Source organism: Bubalus bubalis, chromosome 2 (assembly GCF_019923935.1).
Source record: "Bubalus bubalis isolate 160015118507 breed Murrah chromosome 2, NDDB_SH_1, whole genome shotgun sequence".
Taxonomy (NCBI): domain Eukaryota; kingdom Metazoa; phylum Chordata; class Mammalia; order Artiodactyla; family Bovidae; genus Bubalus; species Bubalus bubalis.
The window spans coordinates 172,990,045-173,014,980 of NC_059158.1; the positions used below are offsets into that span (position 1 = coordinate 172,990,045).

Here is a 24,936-nt window from a genome sequence, read left to right on the forward strand (position 1 = left end):
GAGGCTTTATAACCACTTCGTCGGTACTGCTCGGTTTCTATCTCTGGGAGGGCGGTTGAGGCGGCGGCGGCCGGGGCGCCGGCTGTGGGGGCGCTGAGGCGGGAGCTGTGGTGGCGCTGGGCGCCCCTCGCCCCTCGGCCTCTGGGGACCATGGGCTCTGAGAAAGACTCCGAGTCGCCGCGCTCTACATCGCTACACGCGGCTGCGCCCGACCCCAAGTGCCGCAGCGGCGGCCGGCGCCGGCGCCTCACCTTCCACAGCGTCTTCTCCTCCACGGCCCGCGGCCGCCGCGCCCGAGCCAAGCAGCAGGCCGAGCCGCCGCCCCCGGCCGCGCCGCCGCCGCCCGCCCCGGCCCAAGCCTCGCCGTCCGAGGCGCTGCCCGCCGAGCCGACCGCCGAGGCCGAGGCGGAGGCCGTGGCGACAGTGGGGCCCGGGTTAGACGATGAGGAGGCGGCGGAGGGCGGTGGCTCGGGCCCGGAGGAGGTGGAGTGCCCGCTGTGCCTGGTGCGGCTGCCGCCGGAGCGGGCCCCGCGCCTCCTCAGCTGTCCGCACCGCTCGTGCCGGGACTGCCTCCGCCACTACCTGCGCCTGGAGATCAGCGAGAGCCGGGTCCCCATCAGCTGCCCCGAGTGCAGCGAGCGACTCAACCCGCACGACATCCGCCTGCTGCTCGCCGACCCGCCGCTCATGCACAAGTACGAGGAGTTCATGCTGCGCCGCTACCTGGCCTCGGACCCCGACTGTCGCTGGTGCCCAGCCCCGGACTGCGGGTGAGCGCGGGGGCGTGGCCCTGGGGCGGTGGCCGCGGCGGACGGGACCTGGGGCCGAAGGCTAGACCCTGCGTGTGGCCGGCCGTGAGGGGCGGTCCTCCACGCACCGTGTGTGTGTGTGTGTCCGTGTCCCAGCGTGGAGGGAGAGGTGAGGGATGACCAGAGGAAGGGAGGCCAGGCGGCAGTTACGGCGGGCTGGTAACCGGTTACCATTGGCAAGCCCAGACGCGTGAGGTGAACGCACCCAGTACCCAACCCCTGCCTGAGGACTTGAGGTGGGGGTCGAGCAGTGGGTAAGAAGGGAGCTGTCCATCAAGTCAGGAGGCAGCGAGAGGCTGTTTTTGGTCCGGCGAACGCCCCTCTCCAGAGGAAGCGGGTATCTCTGAATGAGGATAGGGAGGGGATATCTGGCAAAGGACGGAATAAGAACATCATTCATTCTGAAAGGGCAGCGCTTTGGAGGGGTGTGTCCAGTTGACTAGGGGCAAACTTCGCAGCGTTGCAGGAGAAGGTGTGCTCTTGCTGAGACCACCACTGCTGAAAGTTGGGGTGCAGGTGACTGAAATGGCTGTAGCGGGAAAGGACAGCTCACTGGCAGCGCTCGGGGGGCAACCTGGGCATTGTGGTGTGTCTTCCGTGCCCGGCTATTGTGTGGCCACCCCAGTGGTCCTTACACTGCTGCCTTGGGCAGGGTGTGGAGTGGACAGACCCTTTCTTTGTCCAGAGAGGCAATGGGGGCACTAAGGATGCCCAGAGATTGATATGATTAAGAGAAAATGTGGTTTCCCAGCTCCTCCGATCTTGAGTTCTTGATGTTGCGCTGTGTAGATGCAGAGACTTAATACCACCAGATTTTGCCATCTAGAGAATTCAGTGGAAAGCCCCCCACCCCACCCCACCCCCGGCGCCTCCCACCTCCGGCGCCTCCCGCCCCTATTTACTTTTTAAAATCTGATTGTGTGTTACTGTCAGTAATAATAAGTTAATAATAACATCCCATAAATGGTTGCCTGCAGGAAAGAGGGACATCAGAGTGTGTCATTACCTGCTCTGTGACCTTGGCCGGATCATTTTATTCTTGCGTGTCATGTTTTGAGGACAGAAAGGGGCTAGGGACTTCTAGTAAAAAGCTGTATGTTCTTTTCTTTCAAAAGAACTAAGGGCTTTTAATCATAGCCTATATATCAAGGCTCTTTTATGATTTCCATGATGCTGCTATTTGTCTCCTTCAAAAGAAGCTGTCATAGAGTGTCTAGGGGGGTGAAAGTGAAAGTGAAGTGAAGTTGCTCAGTCGTGTCAGACTCTTTGCAACCCCATGGACTGTAGCCTATCAGGGTCCTCTGTCCATGGGATTCTCCAGGCAAGAATACTGGAGTGGGTTGCCATTTCCTTCTCCAGGGGATCTTCCCAACCCTGGGATCGAACCCGGGTCTCCCACATTGCAGGCGGGCGCTTTATCGTCTGAGCCACCAAGGAAGCCCATGTCTGGGGGGTAAGATGAGTTAATTTCTTATTATTTTTCTATTCTGCCAAACTTATTTAGAATATGTGTTATTTAAGCTCACTGAGATGAGGTTTCTAAATTACTTTGAAATGTTGTGGTCAAAGGTTGAGGTGTTTGTCTATGGTAGGTCACTTTCACTTTCAGTTATTAATAATAAGTATCAGAAAAAAACCTTGTAGGCCCTTGGAAAAGTTTGCTTTTATCTGGAGATCTGGTAGTCTTCCTAGCCTTAAGAGGTTAATTTATGTGGTATTGAAGTTTTACAGACAGTATTGATCTATTTTCTGAACTAAGGGAATATTTACTTAAGAGAACACTATTTGGTTCATTTTGGAATAGTATATTATCTCCTTTTTGAGATGTGAATTTCCTTGAATTTTAACTGAGAAATGTGGCATCACTGACATTTTATTTCTGGGAAAGTTCTCTTTTTGTTTATTTCTCTGAGTCAATCTCTGTCTTTGCTCACATCAATTAAAATGGACAGGAATTAACTTACAATCTTGATGATAACTCTACACCATTCCTGACTTGGAAGTTATTAAAGTATTAGGCCATTTTTATATTAATCAAGTATTGAATTACTATCATATTATCATCCAGAGTTTTTTTTTAATTAGTTAAATTATAACAATTTTAAAATAACTTTTAAATCTGTGGGTTTAAAGAAGGTGAAGTGTAGGGAGAGCAAGCAAACTAGCATCTGAGTATCCATGTGCCAGGCATACATAATTTAATTTGATCCTTGCAACATTGTAAGATACATTTGATCTAGTTTTACAGATAAGGAAACTGAAATTTAAATGAATTGAGTGACTTATTTAGGGTCATACAACTAGTGGGTGGTGGAACCAGGCTTGGAACACTGGTGTTAATTCCAACCAAGGCCAGTACTCTTTTCTCTCAAAGCTTTAGAAAGCACAAGCTTATCAGCATTATTGGGGATGCTACTGTTTGGGTCATTTCATCAAGTGTGGCCTACAACATTGAGAGAGCCAAAGAGGCTAGAATCTGGTTTCTTTTCTGATTCTTCTTGTTAACTGCCTCTTACCTACTTTTATTTTTCTTATCTAAAATAGGCCTAATCTTTTCCTTACTTGAGAGGCCTAATTGATATTTTCAGAATGTTTTGAGAATTCAGATGAAGATATTAGATAAACAGGGAATAACTTTGTATTTCTATCACTTCTCAAATAGGTGGGGATGTGGCCAGTGGTTTTGCCATCTCTTTCTAATGTCATGAGAAAAATAGTTGTTTTGTTTTAATCAAACTGTTGTTCTTTTGGGTCAGATAAGTCATGGATGAGAACTAGAAGAGAAGCCTAAGACCCCAGTTATTTCTTTTCATACCTGATCGTCTTACTGACCACAGATCAAGTTTCTGTCAGCCAAATTTATCAAGTTCTTTACTCTGTGTGTGTGTGTGTGTCTATTTGGTGGGGTGAGGGGAGCATTTGAGTGATCTTACAGAGTTCTGATCACTAGTTTCTCTGTGATTACTCATGATAAAAGCACTATATGTTAAAAGATTATTTGTTTATGAATATTTTTGGAACATGGAAAAGAGTCTTGAATTTTTCTTTTCCTATACTTGAATACAATTTTATTATATTCATAAATAAGGAAACCAATTTCTGTGGGAAAACTTTCACATTAATATTATTAAGTACAATATTACTGAATGTAATCTTTCTTTTCTTTTTTTGCTGTGCATGCACAGTTTGTGGGATCTTAGTTCTCAGACCAGGGATCGAACCCCAGGCCATAGCAGTGAAAGCTGCTGAGTCTTAACCACTGGACCACCAGGCAATTCCCACCAAGTATCACCTTTAAAACATGCTTTCAAATGAGATAAAATTCATTCAGAATACAGATAACTGACATTTTTATAGTCCTTTATAATCTTCAGACTGTAACTTCAGTCAAATAATTTCACTTTAGTTTTATGCAGGTAGATGGTGGTAAACTCATTTGATAAAGGAGAAGGCAGTTCAGAGAAGTTTAAGTGTGGGATCCAGTGTCTCACAGTTGATAAATAGTACAACTGATCTGCTACCCTTTAGAGTCTCTACTTAAGCACAGGGTCTTTTCAGAAACCTCCAAATCATGTAAACATGTAATGTTTTCCTCTCAAGTGCCCTGTCTTTAAACCCTTTCAGACGCTCTAGATTGTTGTTGTTGTTCAGTCACTAAATCATGTCCAACTCTTTGCGACTCCATGAACTGCACCACGCCAGGCTTCCCTGTCCTTCACTAGCTCCCTGAGTTTGCTCAGACTCAAGTCCATTGAATCAGTGAAGCTATCCAACCTTCTCATCCTCTGTCACCCGCCTTTTTCTCTTGCCCTCAGTCTTCTGCAGCATCAGGGTCTTTTCCATTGAGTCAACTCTTTGCATCAGGTGGCCAAAATATTGGAGCTTCAGCTTCAGCACCAGTCCTTCCAATGAATATTCAGAGTTGATTTCCTTCGGGATTGATTGGTTTGATCTCCTTGCTATCCGAGGGACTCTCATGAGTCTTCTCCAGCACCACAGTTGGAAAGCATCAAATCTTCAGGGCTTGGGTTTCTTTATGGTCCAACTCTCACATCTATACATGACTACTAGAAAAACCACAGCTTTGACTATATGGACCTTTTTCGACTATACACTGTCTAGGTTTGTCCTAGAAGACTTGAGGGTTTGGCAAAGGAGACAACAGAATATTTCCTGGCATACAGGGGGCAGATCTTCTGTACAGATGAATAGGAGATAAGACTGTCTTGACCTAAATTCTTTGTGCAGTCCACCACTTCAGCCTCTCATTGCTGCCTTTGTCTCCTGCAGAGTCCCTCTGCATACCTGTTCCCAGAAGGTAGTATTGTCTATTGGCCTTCCTAGACAACTGGACTGAATTATCCTAAAAACAGGAAGCTTCTGTTTGTCCCTAATACATTTATGAGAGAAGAGTAAGCTCCCTGAGCAAGACAGATTTCTCAGTCAGTGAGGGAGGATTTTTCCTTTCTGAAGCTCTCTTGAATCTTTTCTCTTAATTTAGCTCTTTAGCTTCATTTTCGCACCTCTGTATCCCCTACAACCCCACCCTCCACCATTTACATCATCTTCCAGCCCAATGTATCTTTCTCGTATTTGCCAAAGTATTCATTCTAAAATCAAACATTTTATATCAGTCCCGTGCTTAAAACTGCTCATACCTGACCTATAAGATGACTTCTTATGTCTTTAAGAACATATTATTTATATGATCTATCCTTATGATTTAAGAGCCTTTATGGTTTCCAACCATCTTTTGATCTTAATTTTCTATTTTTCACCTACATCAGTATTTCTCAGGGTATAGGCATTATTGAAAAGAAAAATGTGTTGGGATTGAATAAGCTTAGGAAATGTTGGATTGAACAAAATAAAGCAACTCTTATTTCTGAGATCCTCAGACCCTTTAAACAATTCTCATATACACTGTAAATCTTGTTAATGCTAATATGTAGGGTAAATCTTCAATCAAATATAATTTCCCTAAACTTAAATCACCAGGAAACATGTTTGTTTTTGTTTTTTGATGATATCTTTAAAGCAGACCTGAAACTTTGGTTGTTTGTAGTTTTCTAAGCTCCTTTAACAGTTATTCTGGCCTGTCTTCTGTTAGTGTCCTTATTTAACGCTAAAGCTTGTGCTCTGAGTAAATTGAGAGCTCCTCTAGACTAAGATATCTATGTTCCAACTTTTTCTACAACTCTGAACAAAGTCTTTCAATTAGGTCCCAGAAGAATGGGATGAGTAGTTAAATTTTTGATAATGGAGGTAAAGAATACAAACACCACAGTCTTGAGAGGAGAAACAGATAAGAGAAGGGTGGGCAAGAAGAGGACAGACAAGTAATCAGCAGTCCTTTTCGGAATCATACGGTGTTGAACCTTAGGTGAGGTCTGAGTATTGCAAAAAGGACTTAGACATGGTCCTCTTGACAGGGTGTTTGGCCTGGTGGAGGAGACAGACATATAGTTATAAATGCAGTGTAATAGATATTGAAGAAAATACAAGTGTTCTTAGAAGATGAATGAAAGGTTTTGCATGATTGTGTCACTAAAGACTTCATGGAGGAGGTGATACCTAATCAGGGCTTGAAGAATATGAGTAGAAATTTATGGTGGCTCAGACGGTAAAAGTGTCTACAATGTGGGAGACCCGGGTTTGATCCCTGTATCAGGAAGATCCCCTGGAGAAGGAAATGGCAACCCACTCCAGTACTCTTGTCTGGAGAATCCCATGGATGGAAGACCCTAGTAGGCTACAATCCATGGGGTCGCAAAGAGTCGGATATGGCTGAGCGACTTCACTTCACTTCACACAAAGATGAGGGTAGAGAAAATTAGGCGTCTTAAACCAAAATGTTACAAGCAAATGCGTGGAGGTATGTAAATTCAGGATTAAGTCTGTGGTCTAATTTGGTTTGCCTCTGGATGTGCAATGTGGGGAGCATGATCTGGGAAGTGACTTGAGATTGATCTGAAAAGGTAGACTGGATTCAAATTGGTAGGTCTAAGTATGCCATGCAAAGAAGTACAGATTTGAAGGAATTTTTTCTTTCTTTCTTTTTTTTTTGAAGGATTTTAAGCAAAGGAGTAACATTATGATAGATAAACTTTTGGCATTGGAATTTGGTTTGGAGTAGGGAATAAGCAGACCAGATGGTCTTGCAGTTGTCTGTTCAAGAGATGACATGGTTTTGAACTAGGGCAGTAAAAAGGAAGGTAGGGATAGTATGGCTCACTTGGCCTGTGTCATCCACCCTTATATATGTTCAGAGTCTGTTTGTAAAGAAGTTACATGGCCTGGAACAGTGAAGTATAGACATAATATAGGAACACATTTATTTAACTACCAGGATTTGTTGGCACTTAATCAAATTTATACTAATAGGATTTCCATCCCCCCAGGCCAGAGTAAGGTATTATGGTCTAACCTGTCACATTATAATGTTTCTGAAGATAGCAAATTGACAAAATTAATAAGTTGTATGAACTTAAGAGGGAGAAAGGATGCTTCTGTTTTCTTGGCATCATGTAATTTCCTAGACCTTACATTTAGCTTCTAATTAGCAAACCTGAATGCTCTGTTGAGCTAAGAAAGCAGAGTAGGAGAGAGATCCAATGTAGGCCAGAGAAGAGAAAGAACAAAATAGTTTTTTTTTCTTTTCTTTTCTTTTTTTGACTACCTAGGGTAGGAGATTGCCCTATTCAGAATTTAGGAATTTACTCCTCAAAAGGGCTTATACAGAATTTTAGGATTGCTAAGTCACTTCGGTCGTGTCCGACTCTGTATGACCCCAGAGATGGCAGCACACCAGGCTCCCCCGTCCCTGGGATTCTCCAGGCAAGAACACTGGAGTGGGTTGCCATTTCCTTCTCCAATGCATGAAAGTGAAAAGAGAAAGTGAAGTCGCTCAGTAGTATCTGACTCCTAGCGACCCCATGGACTGCAGCCCACCAGGCTCCTCCATCCATGGGATTTTCCAGGCAAGTGTACTGGAGTGGGGTGCCATTGCCTTCTCCGAATTTTTTTTAGGATTAAGTTATAGTAATTGGCATATAGAAAGCCAATAGATACATAGATAAGTTTAAAAGATTGCTTTAGGGAAATGTAATGGCCCAAGAGAAGAGACCTGGGTAAAATAAAAAACCCAAAGAGGAGAGGGTCTCTATATCATTCCTTCAAAACAGGTGTTTTAAGCATGAATCAGTGTGCTAGACCCTGGAAATTAAAAAATGGTTGGTATTTTTTCTTGCCTAGTCTGGTTGGGAGAAGCATACATATAAACAGATATTTACTGTATAATGTGTTAAGTATTGTGAAGTAATTATGCACAGATAGGAAGTGGGCAACCAACTGCCTGGAGAGGTTAAGTGGATTTTATAGAAAGGATGACATTTGAGCTGGTTCTTAAACGGATTAGTATTTGCCAGGGCAAGAAGTAAGCAAAGGGCATTTCAAGGCAGAAAGGAATAGAATATGCAAAGGCCAGTAAGTACGACAACATGTGCTGTGTATTTATACTGTAACTTTCAGGGCAAGATCTGAAATGCAGTTTTAAAACATGTTTAGTTACACTTGAAAGTGGCAAGCACCTATACTTCCATTTTAGGCATAGAATCTAAAGTTTGGAGATTTTAATTAGCTCAGTGTCATGCAGTCAGGGGCAAAGAGCCTAGACCAGGCACCCAAAAACCGGAATGCCAAGTCTCGTGCCCTGAGTAATTCTGTGTCACAATAATAGGTTGCTGTAGGTTCATGAGTATTTGAGGTTATTTTACTTCCTTCAAAATTCCACACCCAAAATTGATATTGTCAGTCCTATCAAATGTTCTTTAAAAAAAAAAGAGAAAAATCTGTTAATAAATATTACTGCCACTATGTGAGGTAGAGATGTATCATAAAATGTTCAAAGGCTTCCTGACTGGCAATCTGTCTAATTTGTATTGTCTTGTCTGAAGTTGACTTAATACTTTTTTCTGAGATCACCTAGTACCTTTCTTATTTAACACAAAATAGCAAGCAAATCACTTTCTTCAGGAAAAATGTTGTTTATCTTTAGTAGTTATTTTGCAACTAGGTGGGATAAATTTGCTCAGAACTCCTACAGGATATGAATCATTTGCATTTATACATTGAACTCACTTTGCTCTTTTTGAAAAGCATTTTAATACAGCCTGTATTATGTAACATAGATGAATCCTTGTCATTGATATTTTCAGTGTCATTCTCAAATCAACTTGCAGAATCTATGATAAGCCTGGAACTTAAGTTGCTGTCATAAATATCTAGTGTACAATCAAATAAGCAAACTGTAAAATAGATCTAAGAAAATGCTACTGTTCTTTTGTTTAAGTTGTTTGAGGTCTTTGGCTGTTGGAGGAGAGCATGGAATAGGGGATGACAACACCAAGCCTGCAATCATTGACTTGTTTAAAAACTGTTTGAACTTTCACTACTGCTGTCTTCCCTTCTTCGTTTATTTAAATTACTTTTTTTTAAAAATTCTTATTTTAAATGCATCCACTTACTAGGGTAGACTGTGCATTTAGTTGAGATTTTTAGAGGTAGAAAGGCTAATAGTTGTAAATACATTGGATTGTTTGTAGGAAAATAATTCTTGCTAAATAAACATGAATTGTAAGAAGCAGTTAATGCTGGTTGGTGCTGATAGATTCTGAATTGTGTTTCATAACTAAGAATATTTTATCAGAAGGGATTAGGAGGAAATAATCGCCATATTCCATGTTGATTAATAAGACTGATGAGTGGTATTCTTGGATTCTGGAACCTGTCCAGAAAGAAGATATTTCAAAGTGTACATGCAAGTTGGAAAAAATTATGGAAAGATAAAATGAGCTTTCAATTGTCTCTCAGTCTGTCATCAGGTCAACTTCACTGTGAAACCTAAAAATGAAAAAGTATTGAAATCATAAAATTCCCAGAAGAAAATATAGGCAGAACACTGTTTGACATAAATTGTAGCAATATTTTTTTTTTCATCTGTCTCCTAAAGCAGAGGCAATAGCAAAAATTAATGACTCTTGGACTTCCCTGGTGGTACAGTGGATAAGAATCTAGCTGCCAATGCAGGGGACATGGGTTCGATCCCTGGTTCTGGAAAATTCCACATGCCCGGGGGCAACTAAGGCCACTTGCTACAACTACTGAGCCCAAGCTCTTGAGCCCATGAGCTGCATCTATTGAGTCCGCATACCACAACTCCTGAAGCCCATGCCCTGGAGAGTGTACTCTGCAGTAAAAGAAGCTGCCACAGTGAGAAGCCCCTGAACCACAGTGAAGAGGAGCCTCTACTCACCGCAACTAGAGAAAGCTTGTGCACAGCAACAAAGACTCAGCACAGCCAAAAAAAAATAAGTAATTTTTTTAAAAAGTATTTCTTAAAAAAAATAAATGAGACCTAATTAAACTTAAAAGCTTCTGTACCACAAAGGAAACCATTGACAAAACAAAAAGACAACCTACTGAATGAGAGAAAATATTTTCTAATGATATGAGTGATAAGGAGTTAATATCCAAAATATATAAGCAGCTCATACAAATCAACATCAAAAAAACAAAAACAAACAGTCCAGTTGAAAAATGGGCAGACTTGAATAGACATTTTTCCAAAGAAGACATACAAATGACCAACAGTCACATGAAGAGATGCTTAGCATCATTCATTAATCATCAGAGAAATGCAAAATAAAATCAGTGAGATGTTACCTACACCTATCAGAATGGCTGTCATCAACACGGCCACAAATAACAAATGCTGGCAAGGATGCAGAGGAAAGGGAATCCTCATACACCATTGGTGGCAATGTAAATTGTGTCACCATTATGAAAAACAGTATGGAGATTTCTCCAAAAATTCAAAATGGAATTACCATGTGTGCATGCGTGCTAAATTGCTTCAGTCATGTCCAACTCTGTGCAACCCTGTGTACTGTAGCCTGCCAGGCTCCTCTGTCTATGGGATTCTCCGGCAAGAATACTGGAGTGGGTTGTCCTGCCCTCCTCCAGGGGATCGTCCCAATCCAGGGAGCCTGTGTCTCTTATGTTTCCCTGCATTGGCAGGGAGGTTCTTTACCACTAGTGCCACCTGTGAAGCCCCTGGAACCCAGCAATTCCATTCCTGGGTATTTATCTGGAAAAAAAAAAAAAAACCAACACCAATTGAAAAAGATACATGCACCTTAATAGCAGCATTTATAACAGCATTATTTGCTGTTGCCAAAATATGAAAGTTGCCAAGATATGCAGTTGCCGAGATATAAGCCCAGTTGGTAAAGAATCTGCCTGCAATGCAGGAGACCCCAGTTCAATTCCTGGGTTGGAAAGATCCGCTGGAAAAGGGATAGGCTACCCACTCCAGTATTCTTGAGTTTCCCTTGTGGCTCAGCTGGTAAAGAATTTGCCTGCAATGCAGGAGACCTGAATTCGACCCCTGGGTTAGAAAGATCCCTGGAGAAGGGAAAGACTACCCACTCTGGTATTCTGACCTGGAGAATTCTGTGAACTGTATAGTCCATGGGATCACAAAGAGTCGGACATGAATGAGTGACTTTCACTTTCACTTTTAAGATATGAAAACAACGTAAGTGTCCATCAACAGATGAATGGATTTTAAAAATATGGTGTACATATACAATAGAATGCTACTCAGCCATAAAAAATGAAATTTTGCCATTTTCAACAACATTGTTGGACCCAGAAGATATTATGCTAAATGAAATAAGCCGGAGAAAGAAAAATATAGAAACTAGTGACTATTAAAAAAACAGACACACAGATATAGAGAACAAACTAGCGGTTACCCGTGGGGGAGAGGGGAGGGATATGGGACAGACAGGATAGGGGCAGGGCATTAAGAGGTACAAACTACTATGTATAAAAATGTTACAAGGATACATAGTACAACACAGGGAATATAGCCAAAATTTTATAACTATAAATGGAATACAGCTTAAAAGTTGTGAATCATTGTTGTACCCCTGAAACATATAATATTGTACATGAACTGTACCACAGTTTTTTTAAAAGTATACTTGCTTTAGTTTTTTCTATTGTTCTTTATTATACAAATGTTCTGTCCTTTAAACAAATTCTGATTTCTCTAAATATAGCAAACCATCGAAAGGAAGTAGTTTTGTACCCTTATTTATGAAACTTGCTATGACAAACTGTTCCCAAAGCAGCTTAAATTATGACTGAATACATGCTAGGAATTCAGGCTGAAAGTCCAGTTGTTAAGACTCTGTGCTTCCACTGCAGGGGACATGGGTTCAAACTCTGGTTGGAACTTTCTCACACAGAATATGCGTGCATGTTACACATATGTGTGTTCTTTCCTCTATACCATATGAACTGGTGGGGTACACCAAACAGTGTTATCCCACTGGAACCAATGCATAATGTCTTAGCTTATTTATATCTTGTCCTATTTCCTTACCCAGGTATGCAGTTATTGCCTATGGCTGTGCCAGCTGCCCAAAGCTGACCTGTGAGAGGGAAGGCTGCCAGACTGAGTTCTGTTACCACTGCAAGCAAATATGGCATCCAAATCAGACATGCGATATGGCCCGTCAGCAGAGGGCACAGACATTGCGAGTCCGCACCAAGCACACTTCAGGTCTCAGTTATGGACAAGAATCTGGACCAGGTATAAGTTGGCGTAGTCTCATTTGTCTCTTTATTTGATATTTCATAATGTGAGCCCAAAGTTGGGAGAGATTACCTTAATGTATGATTCAAGGATTAGAAAGCAGAAACTATTTGATAATACTCTCAATACTATATTTAATATGTAGCTTCTCTCTCTGGCCGTTTATAGGCTGTCCAACCCAGGTGAATTGGAATAAAGCAAAACTGAATTCTGTAGTTTCTACCTTCTTAGTAATATGTCTCAAATTGGAGAGCAGTTAGGTACTTTTGCTAGGGGCTTTTTCAGTCCTTTCATCATGAGCAGAAAGACATTTAGTATTAAACCTATACTGTTTTCCTACTAGCTTTAAGTACATCACTGTTTTTGGAAGTAGGGTACAGATTTGAGGAAAGCAAGTGATGTTAGTATGGATTAATGATTAACCTTAAAAGAAGGAATATCACACATTCAGTTTCAACCTTGCCATGTCAAAGGAAACCTGTTTTAAAATGTCAGTGGGCTTACTAACTTTTATAAATGTGCTTTATTTCACTGATGTCATTTGGGAGAAGCTAGTAGGAAAGATTTACCATTCACTTTTTCCTGGCACAACCTAATCTCCTTTTTGTTTTTAATAGGTTAGTTCCTAGCTTGCTGTGAAAATTACCAGGTGTATGCTACTTAGCACACACAGTGTTTTTAGGTTTTGAATTTTAAAGTATCATGGCAAGAGGCTGTGGATTGTATTAACAACAAACCACAGTAATACTTGTTGAACCTGTGAAAGGAGTTTCCTGAACTAAGATTTTTCAAGACTTAAAGCCAAATGCAGGCTACAGACTGTTCTTCCTGTAGGACTGTGCTTTTAATTTGCCAGCCTATTGACTGCTGAAATTCCATTTTTCTTGGAACCATCTTTCTCTCTAGGGAAGTCTCTTTGCTCAGAGTGTGGCTCACGTGCTATGGAAGATGCCAGTTTGGGGGATAGGCAGCTTAATATGAGACAGGATCCGTTTTATGAAATTTCCTGAGGTCTAGACGTAGCCAGCCTTCCAGCGAAGTGGGTTGCACAATCTGGAATCCTCAGTCAGAAATTCTTGACTGTCTCATTTCTTATGCATACTCCTGGGAATAATAAAACCAAACTAGGTTTAAATAGGGGTATTTTTCTGCCCATTCTTCTTCCCTCCCCTCAGCAGATGACATCAAGCCATGCCCACGATGCAGTGCTTACATTATCAAGATGAATGATGGAAGCTGTAATCATATGACCTGTGCAGTGTGTGGCTGTGAATTCTGTTGGCTTTGTATGAAAGAGATCTCAGATTTGCATTACCTCAGGTGAGATGATAAAGTGTCCTTTTTTTTTTTTTGGAGTATAATTGCTTTACAATGTGTTAGTCTTTGCTGTACAATGAAGTAAATAAATCAGCTAAAATGTATACTTATATCTCCTCCCTCTTGAACCTCCCTTCTGCCTCCACCATCCCACCCCTCTAGGTCATCACAGAGCACCAAGCTGAGCTCCCTGTGCTATACTGCTGTTTCTCACTAGCTCTCTGCTTTGCACACAGTAGTGTGTATATGTCAGTCCTACTCTCCCAGTTCATCTCACTCTTCCCTCTGACATCCTTTTATGTAAATCAGTAAGAGAACAAGACCATAAAAACAGTAGGTCCATTGTTTTTATTTATAGTCTTCGTCTCTTACTGATTGAGGGAAAAGGATGTCAAAGAGACATCATCTGTCCTCTCATTACAGCATTCAGTTCAGTTCAGTCACTCAGTCGTGTCCGACTCTTTGCTACCCCATGAATTGCAGCATGCCAGGCCTCCCTGTCCATCACCAACTCCTGGAATTCACTCAAACCCACGTCCATCAAGTCGGTGATGCCATCCAGCCATCTCATCCTCTGTCGTCCCCTTCTCTTCCTGCCCCCAATCCCTCCCAGCATCAGAGTCTTTTCAAATGAGTCATCTCTTCGCATGAGGTGGCCAAAGTACTGGAGTCTCAGCTTTAGCATCATTCCTTCCTAAGAACACCCAGGGCTGATCTCCTTCAGAATGGACTGGTTGGATCTCCGTGCAGTCCAAGGGACTCTCAAGAGTCTTCTCCAACACCACAGCTCAAAAGCATCAATTCTTTGGCGCTCAGCTTTCTTCACAGTCCAACTCTCACATCCATGCATGACTACTGGAAAAACCATAGCCTTGACTAGATGGACCTTTGTTGGCAAAGTAATGTCTCTGCTTTTTAATATGCTATCTAGGTTGGTCATAACTTTCCTTCCAAGGAGTAAGTGTCTTTTAATTTCATGGCTGCAGTCACCATCTGCAGTGATTTTGGAGCCCCAAAAAATAAAGTCTGACACTGTTTCCACTGTTTCCCCATCTATTTCCCATGAAGTGATGGGACCAGATGCCATTACAGCGTGAGGAAGCTATAAAAACTTCCTCTGAAACACCCTTCCAATCATGTTTTTCTCCAGCTCAGCAACTTCCAGTGACTGTTTTCCCTTACCTTCCAGATAGAGTTCAACTTCCTTAGGATGGTTTTTAAGGTTTTTTTTACAGTCTGGCCCCAATATACTTTCTACCTTTTTCCATTTTGCTTTCATAAATACTGTATCCCAGATTATCTGTGTCTCTTCTGTGCTCTTAGCTCCCTGACCGTTCATGTTCTTTCCTTTGCCTGGAATGCCTTCTAATCACCTCACCTCCCAGCAACCCCATTTTATCTCAACCTGTTCAGTTCTTATCCAGTCTTCAAGAGCCACTTTAAATGCCATTCCATCTGTGATGCCTTCCCCCAGCTGCTTCTACCTCATTCTTCTTTGCTGACATTCTTTACATGTTCCTTTATAAACATTATGACTTTTACTTCATTTACATGTCTAATTTTGTTAAGCTATATTATGAATCTTAAGGCTGATGTTAACCTTTTTACAGTCCCTTGGATGTAGTAGTCATTGAAATATTGTCCTGAAGGGAGGTAATATTTACAAATTTCACATTCATTGTGTAGATGAAACACTTTCATTTCCAATTTAGCAAACATTTGAGTACTTACAGTATACCAGTTATTACAGACCTAGGAGTACATAAAACATGACCCCTAACTTTCAAAATTGCTTACCCTGTCTAGTAGAAAAGACAGCACAAAGGGAGTAAACAAAAATGGCTGAACTCAGAATGCCTAAGTGTAAAAGTGGGCAAACTCAGGGTATGAAACTGCTGTAAAGGCTGTGATGAAATATTTTTATATCTTGTCCCAGGAACACGATTTTCAGTATCTATATAAGCCAAGAAAACTATGCAAATCAAAGAGAGTTCCTTCACTGCAGAATACAAAATGTTTACATGAGATGTCAAGTGTATAGACTTACAGGTTCCTGTGTAGTATCACACAAAGAAGTAGGTTCATTTTGGTGGGTTAGACAGGATAGAGTTCAGCAGAAAAGAATCGAAAAGAGGTTTCAAGTTTAGGGACCTGCCTTTACAAAAAAATTAAAGAGCCAGAACTCTGAATAGTTTCCCCTCATGCAATATATTCATTTCTTATAACCTCTATAACTATTAACTCTTGCTCTTATCAAACTCTCTGGTAACAATAGCAGCATTTGTAATATTGACATTAACTTTGGCATATTTCCTCTGTAGCCCCTCTGGCTGTACATTCTGGGGCAAGAAGCCATGGAGCCGTAAGAAGAAAATTCTTTGGCAGCTGGGCACATTGATTGGTGCTCCAGTGGGGATTTCCCTCATTGCTGGCATTGCCATTCCTGCCATGGTCATCGGCATTCCTGTTTATGTTGGTAGGAAGGTAAGATGTTGAGTTCTGTCCCTGTTCCATCTTCAGGTCTGTTGGTAGAGTTTTGAAGGAAATGGGGAGGAGCTTATATTTCAGAGCTGCCTAAAAGCCAACTGGTTCTTGAATAATAACATTAATTTCTTAAATGGATTTTCATAAACCCCCAAGAGATCTAAAAGTTCTTATTAACATCCTGGGCCTGGTTTGTCTCAGTGACTTAAAGGTTGAAATGCTTACTTCACTCCCCTACATTGTCTCTTCTTGTATTAACTTTTTCATATTAGTTTATACCTTCCTGGGGCTTCCCTGGTGGCTCAGAGGTTAAAGCGTCTGCCTTTAATGCGGGAGACCTGGGTTCAATCCCTGGGTCAGGAAGATCCTCTGGAGAAGGAAATGGCAACCCACTCCAGTATTCTTGCCTGGAGAATCCCATGGACAGAGGAGCCTGGTGGGCTACAGTCCATGGGGTCACAAAGAGTCGGACACGACTGAGCAACTTAACTATACCTTCCTGGTCTGAGTTAAATTAAAATGTGAGAAAGAAATCTCTTTGAGATGAGGGACTATGTTTTAATACAGATAACTTATAAGGGAATATTTACTTACCTTTTTCTCCCCAGCAAAAAGATTGATGTCCTAACTCACTGACAGGTATTTTCTTTCTTCTTCTTAGATTCATAGCAGGTATGAGGGAAGGAAAACCTCCAAACATAAGAGGAATTTGGCGATCACAGGAGGAGTGACTTTGTCGGTCATTGCATCCCCTGTCATTGCTGCGGTTAGCGTTGGTAAGAAGCTAGCCAAGACCACGACTCCCTCCCCCACCTGACCTCACCCCACCCCACCCCACCTACTCCGATCAGCTTTCTGGCCTCACAGTTTAGCCAGCTGGCCAGATGTTTCACCGCTGGAGGCTCCTACATTTTTATGTCAGACCCACCTTGGGAGTTAGCTCTTGTAGGTACTGTTATTGTTATTATTATCAAGCTTCCCTGGTGGCTCAGATGGTACAGAACCTGCCCACAATGTAGGAGACCTGGGTTTGATCTTCACATCGGGAAGATCTCCTGGAGAACAGAATGGCAACCCACTCCAGTATGTTTGCCTAGAGAATTCCATGGACAGAGGGGCCTAGAAAGCTACCATCCAAGGGGTCTCAAAGAGTCGGACATGACTGAGCAAATAACACTTCACTTTCATTATTATTATCAGCCACGCTAAAGTATCAGAGTTTGGGATCTTTTATTCTTAAGTTAGTACCTAGAACTCCATCTGGCACATAAAAAAAGGTTGAATTAAAGGATATTACTTTAAGGCCTAGGTTTTCACCTTTTCTCTTCCCTCTCCACTTGCCATAAAACCCACAAAACAAAATTTTGATTTACTTAATGCCTCATAGTATTTTGGGGAGGCATGAGGGTTTGTTTTAGAATAATAATAAGATAACTCCATTTGCCAGGAGCAGGTCTGAGGGTTTTGCCTGTATTAATTCATTTAATCCTCACAACAGCATAGTTGTGACAGAAGGTGTAGTAAGTTGTCCCGTTAGCTGGGACATGAATCAGGGCAGTCTGACTTCAGAGTCTGGGCTCTTAACAACTAAGCCTTTCTGCCTTCCACAGCAGTAAGATTTTAGAATTAACACTCAGGGGTGGGGCAGGGATCCTGAACCCTCAGTCACTTATATCATGTTTGATTATTAATTTGTTCTGGGATTAGCATCTCAGCAATGAAGGGAAGTGGGGAAATGAAAGCAACATACATGTGCTGTGCTGGGCCCTATGCACGCATTGATCGTTGGCAGCCCGAGAAAGACATGTCCAAGGTTGTAATGGCTGGTAAATTGAAGCCAGGATGCTAACCCAGGCCTTTCTGATTCCAAGTCCAGTCATCATTCTGTTAGACCAGGCTGCGTCTTTAGCACAGTCATATTCTTTCTTCGACCCTTTATAAAGTGGTTTGTCTGTCTTCAGCTATGGGAAGGAGAATTCAGGACAGCTGCAACCCGATGGCCTGCTGACGTGTTTCCTTCTCTTCCCAGGTATTGGCGTCCCTATCATGCTGGCTTATGTCTATGGGGTTGTGCCTATTTCTCTCTGTCGAGGAGGTGGCTGTGGAGTTAGTACAGCCAATGGAAAGGGAGTGAAAATTGAGTTTGATGAAGATGATGGTCCAATCACAGGTAAAAGAATTTTCATTTCCCTTTGAATTTATGGGACACAAGATAAAAGTCAGTGAAATTCAGCACATTTTACAGAGAGATTGACATTGGATTATTTTGGATAATGAGCTTTATAGGAGGTAAAGTATTTTTAGCTTTTAATTTCTTTGTTCCAGAGTTATTAGGTTAATTCCTCTGGTACTTGCCTCTGTGTGGCAGGTACTCCAAGTAACTCTTAAGTATGCTGGTAATAGTAAATTATATAAGTATAATAAAGTCTTATATCTGCACAATACTTTATAATTTTCAGAAGACTTTACACAGTTATTATTTCACTTGGTTTTTACAACAGCTCTGAAGAGAGAGGACTGGGGCTGTTATTATCCCCGATTAACTGGAACTTCTTTATGCCTTTGTCTCAACATCTGTTAAATGGGTTTAAGAACTTCTGAAGAGCTGGAACTGTAGCAGGTCTTCTGACTTATGCTTTGATATTATTTCCACTTTACCGTATTAACTAGCCTGAGACACAGAGATCCCCAGAGATTTTTCAAACTTCCTGCTAGAATCAGCACATGACCTAAATGTATTTGGAAATATTTATGTTTGATTAGGTGGCATCTGTAGCATAATGGAAAGAATAGAGGACTCAGAATCACATGGTAGTCTTGTGTGACTGACCATAGACAAGGCATTTAGTTCTAAGCTTTCATTTCCTCATCTAAAATTGGGGTTACTAGTCCCTATTTCTTGGGAAAATTAAATGTGAGCATATGTTAAAATACCTGATATGTGGTGGCTGCATGTAGATGCCATTCATTAAGTGAATAAATGAGTATTTTTCTACATGACTGTTCTCTACTCTAAAGAGTCATTGCAAGAAGATGCCAGACCCTGTTTTGATGTTTTGCTATCTTCAATTGTGATGTTTGGTTCCATCCCCAGTGGCAGATGCCTGGCGAGCCCTCAAGAATCCCAGCATTGGGGAAAGTAGCATTGAAGGTCTAACTAGTGTACTGAGCACCAGTGGAAGCCCTACAGATGGACTCAGTGTTATGCAAGGTCCATACAGTGAAACAGCCAGCTTTGCAGCCCTCTCAGGGGGCACACTGAGTGGTGGCATTCTTTCCAGTGGCAAGGGAAAATACAGCAGGTAAGCGATTTCTGACAGAACTAGTTGGAATTATGAGAAGTAACATACCATGTTGAGCCATTTCTCTGTACCAGGCATGTCTCATATAGCATCTCATTTTAATTTAATCATCAATGGGGTTTTGGGTTTTTTTTTTTAACTTTTGCAATTAGAAACAGGCTAAAAAGGTTGAGTGACACAACATAAAAATTCTGTGTTTTTCTTCCCACTGTATCATAGTGACTCCATATAAAGAATAATCTTGACTTCAGATCCTCCCTCTACTGTGTTAGGCTGCCTTTTTTAGGAAGGGGAAGCATGCATTTTTATAGAATTCCCAAGACTGTGCCCTCCATTAGGCTTGTCACTGGCTTTTAGTTCAACAGCATTTATGCTGTATCTTGTTGGCTTATTGGTACTGTGATCCTTATAACCTTCCTGTTCTGATTCCCATTTGTAAAGAAAAATCAATTCTATAAACTTGTGTTCAGAATATGTAAGTCTTTATGACTAAAATGGTTGTGACTTGGTTGGTTGTTTCACCAGGTAGATAAAACAGAACACTTTCAGAGGAACATAGCAGATGTTACGTGAGAAGCAGTTATTTGAATGCACTGGAGAAGAGAGGCCTGAGGAGGGGTAAAGGTGATACAGAACAAGGTACAGAGGTAGAGGAGATGCTTACTTTCAGGTATCCGAAGGGCCTTGAAGTGGAAAGAAGGATTAAGACTTCTGCCTCATGCCAAGAGATAGATTAAGATGATTCGGCAGAGGCTAGAGGGAAACAAATTTTGTTTCATTACAGTGACTGTAGGAAAAATCTGTATAAAGTCCAAAGAAGGAATGGATTATATCAGTAGATACTGAGCTCTGTACCTCTGGAAGTATTTGAAGTGAGACCAGAGGACCAATTGGCTATTAGGAGGTCAAGCAACAGTTGGCAGATGGGCTGGATCCCACACCTGAATGCGTGTCACTCACTTGGGAGCCTTTTAAAAATAGATTGCAGTGCCCTATCCCAGAATTAATAAATTAGAATCTCCCAGAGTGGGACCTAGGAATCTCTGTTTTGAAAATTCTCCCCAGCTGATTCTAGCATAGCTATTGCACAGACCAGCTTCCAGGAACCACCCAAGGAGATGGCCTTTGTGAAAGGCCTCTTCCAGTTCTGAGAGTGATCTATGGCAGAGCTGAAACTAGGACCCAGGTCTCTGACTCAATGCACTTTCCACTGCACTGCCTCATTTTCCCGGACTATGGCACATTCCTGAAGGGCATCTAAGGCTGGAGGAGCAGAGCAGAGACTCAGACAGCAGGATGGAGGTTGACTGAATGTGCAGCTGTAGGCTGCTGCTGACCTGTTGGTGTCTCCTGACTCTGGTTCTCTCTTGTTAGGGGATCCCGCCTCCACATGCTGGAGAATTCACTGCTGTGCTTTCTTAAAACCAACACCCCTGTAAATAAGCAGACATAATTGGGGACTGACTTGCTGAAACTGCAGCTTAGCCAGGCCAGCTGTTCCAGTTCTGTGAAAGCCTTTTATAGGAAGTGAATGAGTCAGATGGGTTTGACTGTGAAACCCATTATGAGGAAATACTTAAATGTGCAACCAAATGATATTGGAGCCAAGATAGGAAAGCTATGGGTCCTCTGAGACACCATTGGGAAAGTTTGCTGCCATTGATGGAGGTTGACTCTTATGTGTCCTTTAAGCTGAATGTTTAAGTTCCTAGTACATGCAAGACATGGAGGGTAAAGTGTAAATGAGATGTGGCCTCTGCTCTTGGAGCTCACAACTGAGTGTGAAAGAGATGTGTAAATTGATTTAATAAATAGGTAGTTGCTGTGGAGCACTTTGCAGAAAGTGGTTTGACGGAAGAAGGAAGGGAGATAATGGTTCCTTTGTTGTTAAGAACTGAGTATGAATTTGTCACATAGAGAAAGGAAACTTCAAAGAGAGGGACTAGCATATGCAAAGTCAGAGAGGTATACAATGTGTATAGGTGTGTAAGGGGAAAAAATCCAATGTGATTAGGATTTAGGATCTGTGGTAAGAGGTGGAACTGGAAACAGAGCTTGGAGGCAGATCAGGTAGACCTTAAATGCCCAATGGCAAGAGGGAGCCAAGAGAGGGGCTGTTAGAGTGATTAGGTTATTATCCACTTTGGCACTGATCTGAAAGTTGTTTTGACTTGAACTTACGGCTACTGGAGACAGCACAATTGCAGTTACCCACGCGGGAGCTGTTGAGAGCCTGAAGTTAAGCAGTAGCAGTGGGGATGGAAAGGAGGGGACGATTTCAAAAGATAACTTTAAGAGAGAAAATGTGTGGGCATTTCTTTGAGCTCTTTGGCATTTGGAGAAGATCAGATCAACTCAATTTGCAAGAGAATAATGTAAGAGGTATGTGCCAGGAAGCAGACTGTCTTGGAATACCCAGGTCTCATATTAACTTAAACGTCCCCTCTTTACACAGGTTAGAAGTCCAAGCCGATGTCCAAAAGGAAATTTTCCCCAAAGACACAGCCAGTCTTGGTGCAATTAGTGACAACGCAAGCACTCGTGCCATGGCCGGTTCCATAATCAGTTCCTACAACCCGCAGGACAGGTATGTGAACAGTCAGATGCCTAGGAGAAGTTGCATTTTTTGGTTGAGTTTTGGCCTTAGAAGCTCAATGCCTCATGTTAGGGCTCTATGTACCATACAGTGGGATACATGGTGTGTATACCCTGTGAATTCATTGATCACATTCTTGGTATGGGAGTGTTTGGCATCTCTTGATTGATTCTTCTTGTTAGCCCTTGATTTTTAGAGGTTTTTTTCTTCCTTTTTCTTTTTTTTGGCTGTTGCAACAGTGTAATTATTCACATGGAACTTAACAGGCTAGACGGGTATTCACTGATGTCTATGGCTCTATGGTTTCTGCTCTTACGTTGATCCTTGCTTGATGTGGCTCCTGTAGCCTATTTCTCTGTTTTTGAGAAGCTAGTGTATCTGGTATGGTGTGATTACAGCACTCCCTACTGGAGAGATTCTGGTTTCTTCTCATTGTAGCAGAGAAGTAAAAAGCTGTGACTCTTTCACTTTCATACTTTGAGGAAGATAGTGTGAGGTTCTGATCCTTACTTGAATTTTGGAAGCTCATTTTTAGTTGTTTAAAGAAATTGGCAGAATAACTAATAAGGATATATAGCACAGGAAACTCTTCTCAATATTCTGTAATGACCTATGTGGGGAAAGAATCTTTAAAAAGAGTGGCTATGTGTATAGGTATAACTGATTCACTTTGCAGTACAGCAGAAACTAATGCAACATTGTAAATCAGCTATACTCCAATAACAATTTTAAAAGAAATAAATTGTCAGAGATGTTTGTTGTGCATATTTTAAATCAGCAAGGAGATCTCATTGTTCTTCTCCATCTTATTTGAGTACTAGATTAAATTTTATTTTCTCTAAAAGTGAGCTCTAGTCTACTATTTACCTATTTTTTTGGACTTTCTAATCCTGAACCCACAAACTGCTTTTACCAACAGGTGTAGCATGACCCATGCATGATTCAGCAAAGTGGATTTTGTCTCCACAGAGAATGCAACAATATGGAAATCCAAGTGGACATTGAAGCCAAACCAAGTCACTATCAGCTAGTGAGTGGCAGCAGTACAGAGGACTCACTCCATGTTCATGCACAGATGGCAGAGAATGAAGAAGAAGGCGGCGGTGGTGGTTCCGGCAGCAGTGGCAACGGCGAAGAGGACCCCCCCTGCAAACACCAAAGCTGTGAACAGAAAGACTGCCTGGCCAGCAAACCTTGGGACATCAGCCTGGCCCAGCCCGAGAGCATCCGCAGTGACCTTGAGAGCTCTGATACACAGTCAGATGATGTGCCAGACATCACCTCAGATGAGTGTGGCTCCCCTCGCTCCCAAGCCGCAGCCTGCCCCTCAACACCCAGAGCCCCCGGTGCACCAAGCCCAAGTGCCCATATGAACCTCTCTGCCCCAGCTGAGGGCAAGACTATCTTGAGGCCAGAAGATGCAGAAGCCAGAGTATGAAGTGGAATGAATGCTCCTGTTTTGAGAAGCACACTTGTAACTGCATCTTTTGGAATCTTTTTGGGGGGCAGGGATTTCTGTACTTTTATTTCAGAGATTCTCTGGTCACAGGTTTTCCCCAGGGAAATTCTGAGAAATTTGCAGTTTCTTACCAGATGAAACATGGAAATTTTGCCCTTAGTTCCATGCATCCCCACATCTCCCTCACCCCCCCCAGCCCTTTTTTAGTTTTAATTTATTGGTTAAACTTATGGTGGCAATCTGTGAGGTGTGTCAAAGAGTGTACAGATGTATGTGTGTATATTGTATGTATGCTAACATATTACTGAAGGACACATTTTAATAAATAAAAATTTCTGTCGTAATTCAGCTCCTCTCATTTTCCTTGGCTTGGATAGTCCTCCAGAGCCAAGTGTTTGATTGAAACAGACCACTACATCTTTAACAGTCTATAAATCTGAACTTTCCTAATCCTAGGGAAGAAAGATGGTATTCTAACCAGACTGGAAGGAAGTGAAGTCGCTCAGTCGTGTCCGACTCTTTGTGACCCCACGGACTGCAGCCTCCCAGGCTCCTCTGTCCATGGGATTTCCAGGCAAAAGTACTGGAGTGGGGTGCCATTCATCTATAAACCCACGACTCCTAGCATGACAGAAAGCAAAGCCAAGATTGTCTTGGACTGTGTAGTCAGACTGAAGAATTAGCTGGAGTCAGTCGGATGCCCTCTAGAGGCAGCTGTGCAGTTTTCCTGTTAAGCTGTATTTACCCCTTTCTGCATTATACTCACTGTTAGAAATATGCTTCCAAGGAGGGAAGGGGTGTCAGTTCCACTGGCTCTTCAGAAATCCCAGTGAATGTTGCATGGTTGGAAGTTGGGGAACAGAGGAGTCTTCCTAGATGAAGAAATGTACCTATTCTGCTTAATCACCAAGCGATACCAAGTGTTTGTTATGCTTTCCGGTACACATTCCCTGTTGCAAAAACAACTTTCTAGTTTTGCCAATCTAGTTTTAAGTAAGGGACAAAGGAATCTGACTAGAACTTGTAATGAAAGGAGAGAGGAGACATGCCATCAAAATCACAGCATATTTAATTTTATCTCATCTTATAAATTTGTCAGAATTGAGCTACTCCTTGGTTTTGGCTCTGTCTAGAATAATGGTCTTAGAAATGAATGTTCATACATGGTATAGCAGAAAAATTAAAAGATTCATGAGACCTGATGTGAGTTTCCAAATCTGGCAGTAATTTACTTGGTGACTGTTTGAATCAGTTACTCTCATGCCCCTAATTTACTGACTCTCAGACAGTAAGTGAGTATTTAA

At 42.0% G+C, this 24,936-nt stretch overlaps 1 protein-coding gene across 3 annotated transcripts; it reads left to right on the plus strand.

Annotated features, from left to right (window-relative positions):
• On the plus strand, positions 1-23,976 carry RNF19B (ring finger protein 19B). Of its 3 annotated transcripts, none has more exons than XM_025278477.2 (9): positions 4-770; positions 12,266-12,471; positions 13,650-13,794; positions 16,113-16,275; positions 16,937-17,051; positions 18,305-18,445; positions 19,370-19,577; positions 22,033-22,164; positions 23,143-23,976. In XM_025278477.2, the coding sequence occupies exons 1-9, from the start codon at positions 151-153 to the stop codon at positions 23,609-23,611; spliced, it is 2,199 nt and encodes a 732-aa protein (XP_025134262.2). In that variant the 5' UTR covers positions 4-150; the 3' UTR covers positions 23,612-23,976. The 3 variants fall into 3 exon arrangements, with proteins under 3 accessions (XP_025134263.2, XP_025134262.2, XP_006054763.3); XM_006054701.3 differs by having other exon boundaries at positions 5-770; positions 13,653-13,794; XM_025278478.2 differs by lacking the exon at positions 22,033-22,164 and having other exon boundaries at positions 1-770.
• The last annotated feature ends 960 nt before the right edge of the window (positions 23,977-24,936 follow it).

Excerpts from the sequence above, each read along its gene's own strand:
- RNF19B (XM_025278477.2), top strand. The coding sequence starts at position 151 with ATGGGCTCTGAGAAAGACTCCGAGTCGCCGCGCTCTACATCGCTACAC. Across the intron at positions 771-12,265 it reads TGCCCAGCCCCGGACTGCGG|GTATGCAGTTATTGCCTATG; the intron begins GTGAGCGCGGGG and ends TTCCTTACCCAG. Across the intron at positions 22,165-23,142 it reads TCCTACAACCCGCAGGACAG|AGAATGCAACAATATGGAAA; the intron begins GTATGTGAACAG and ends TTGTCTCCACAG.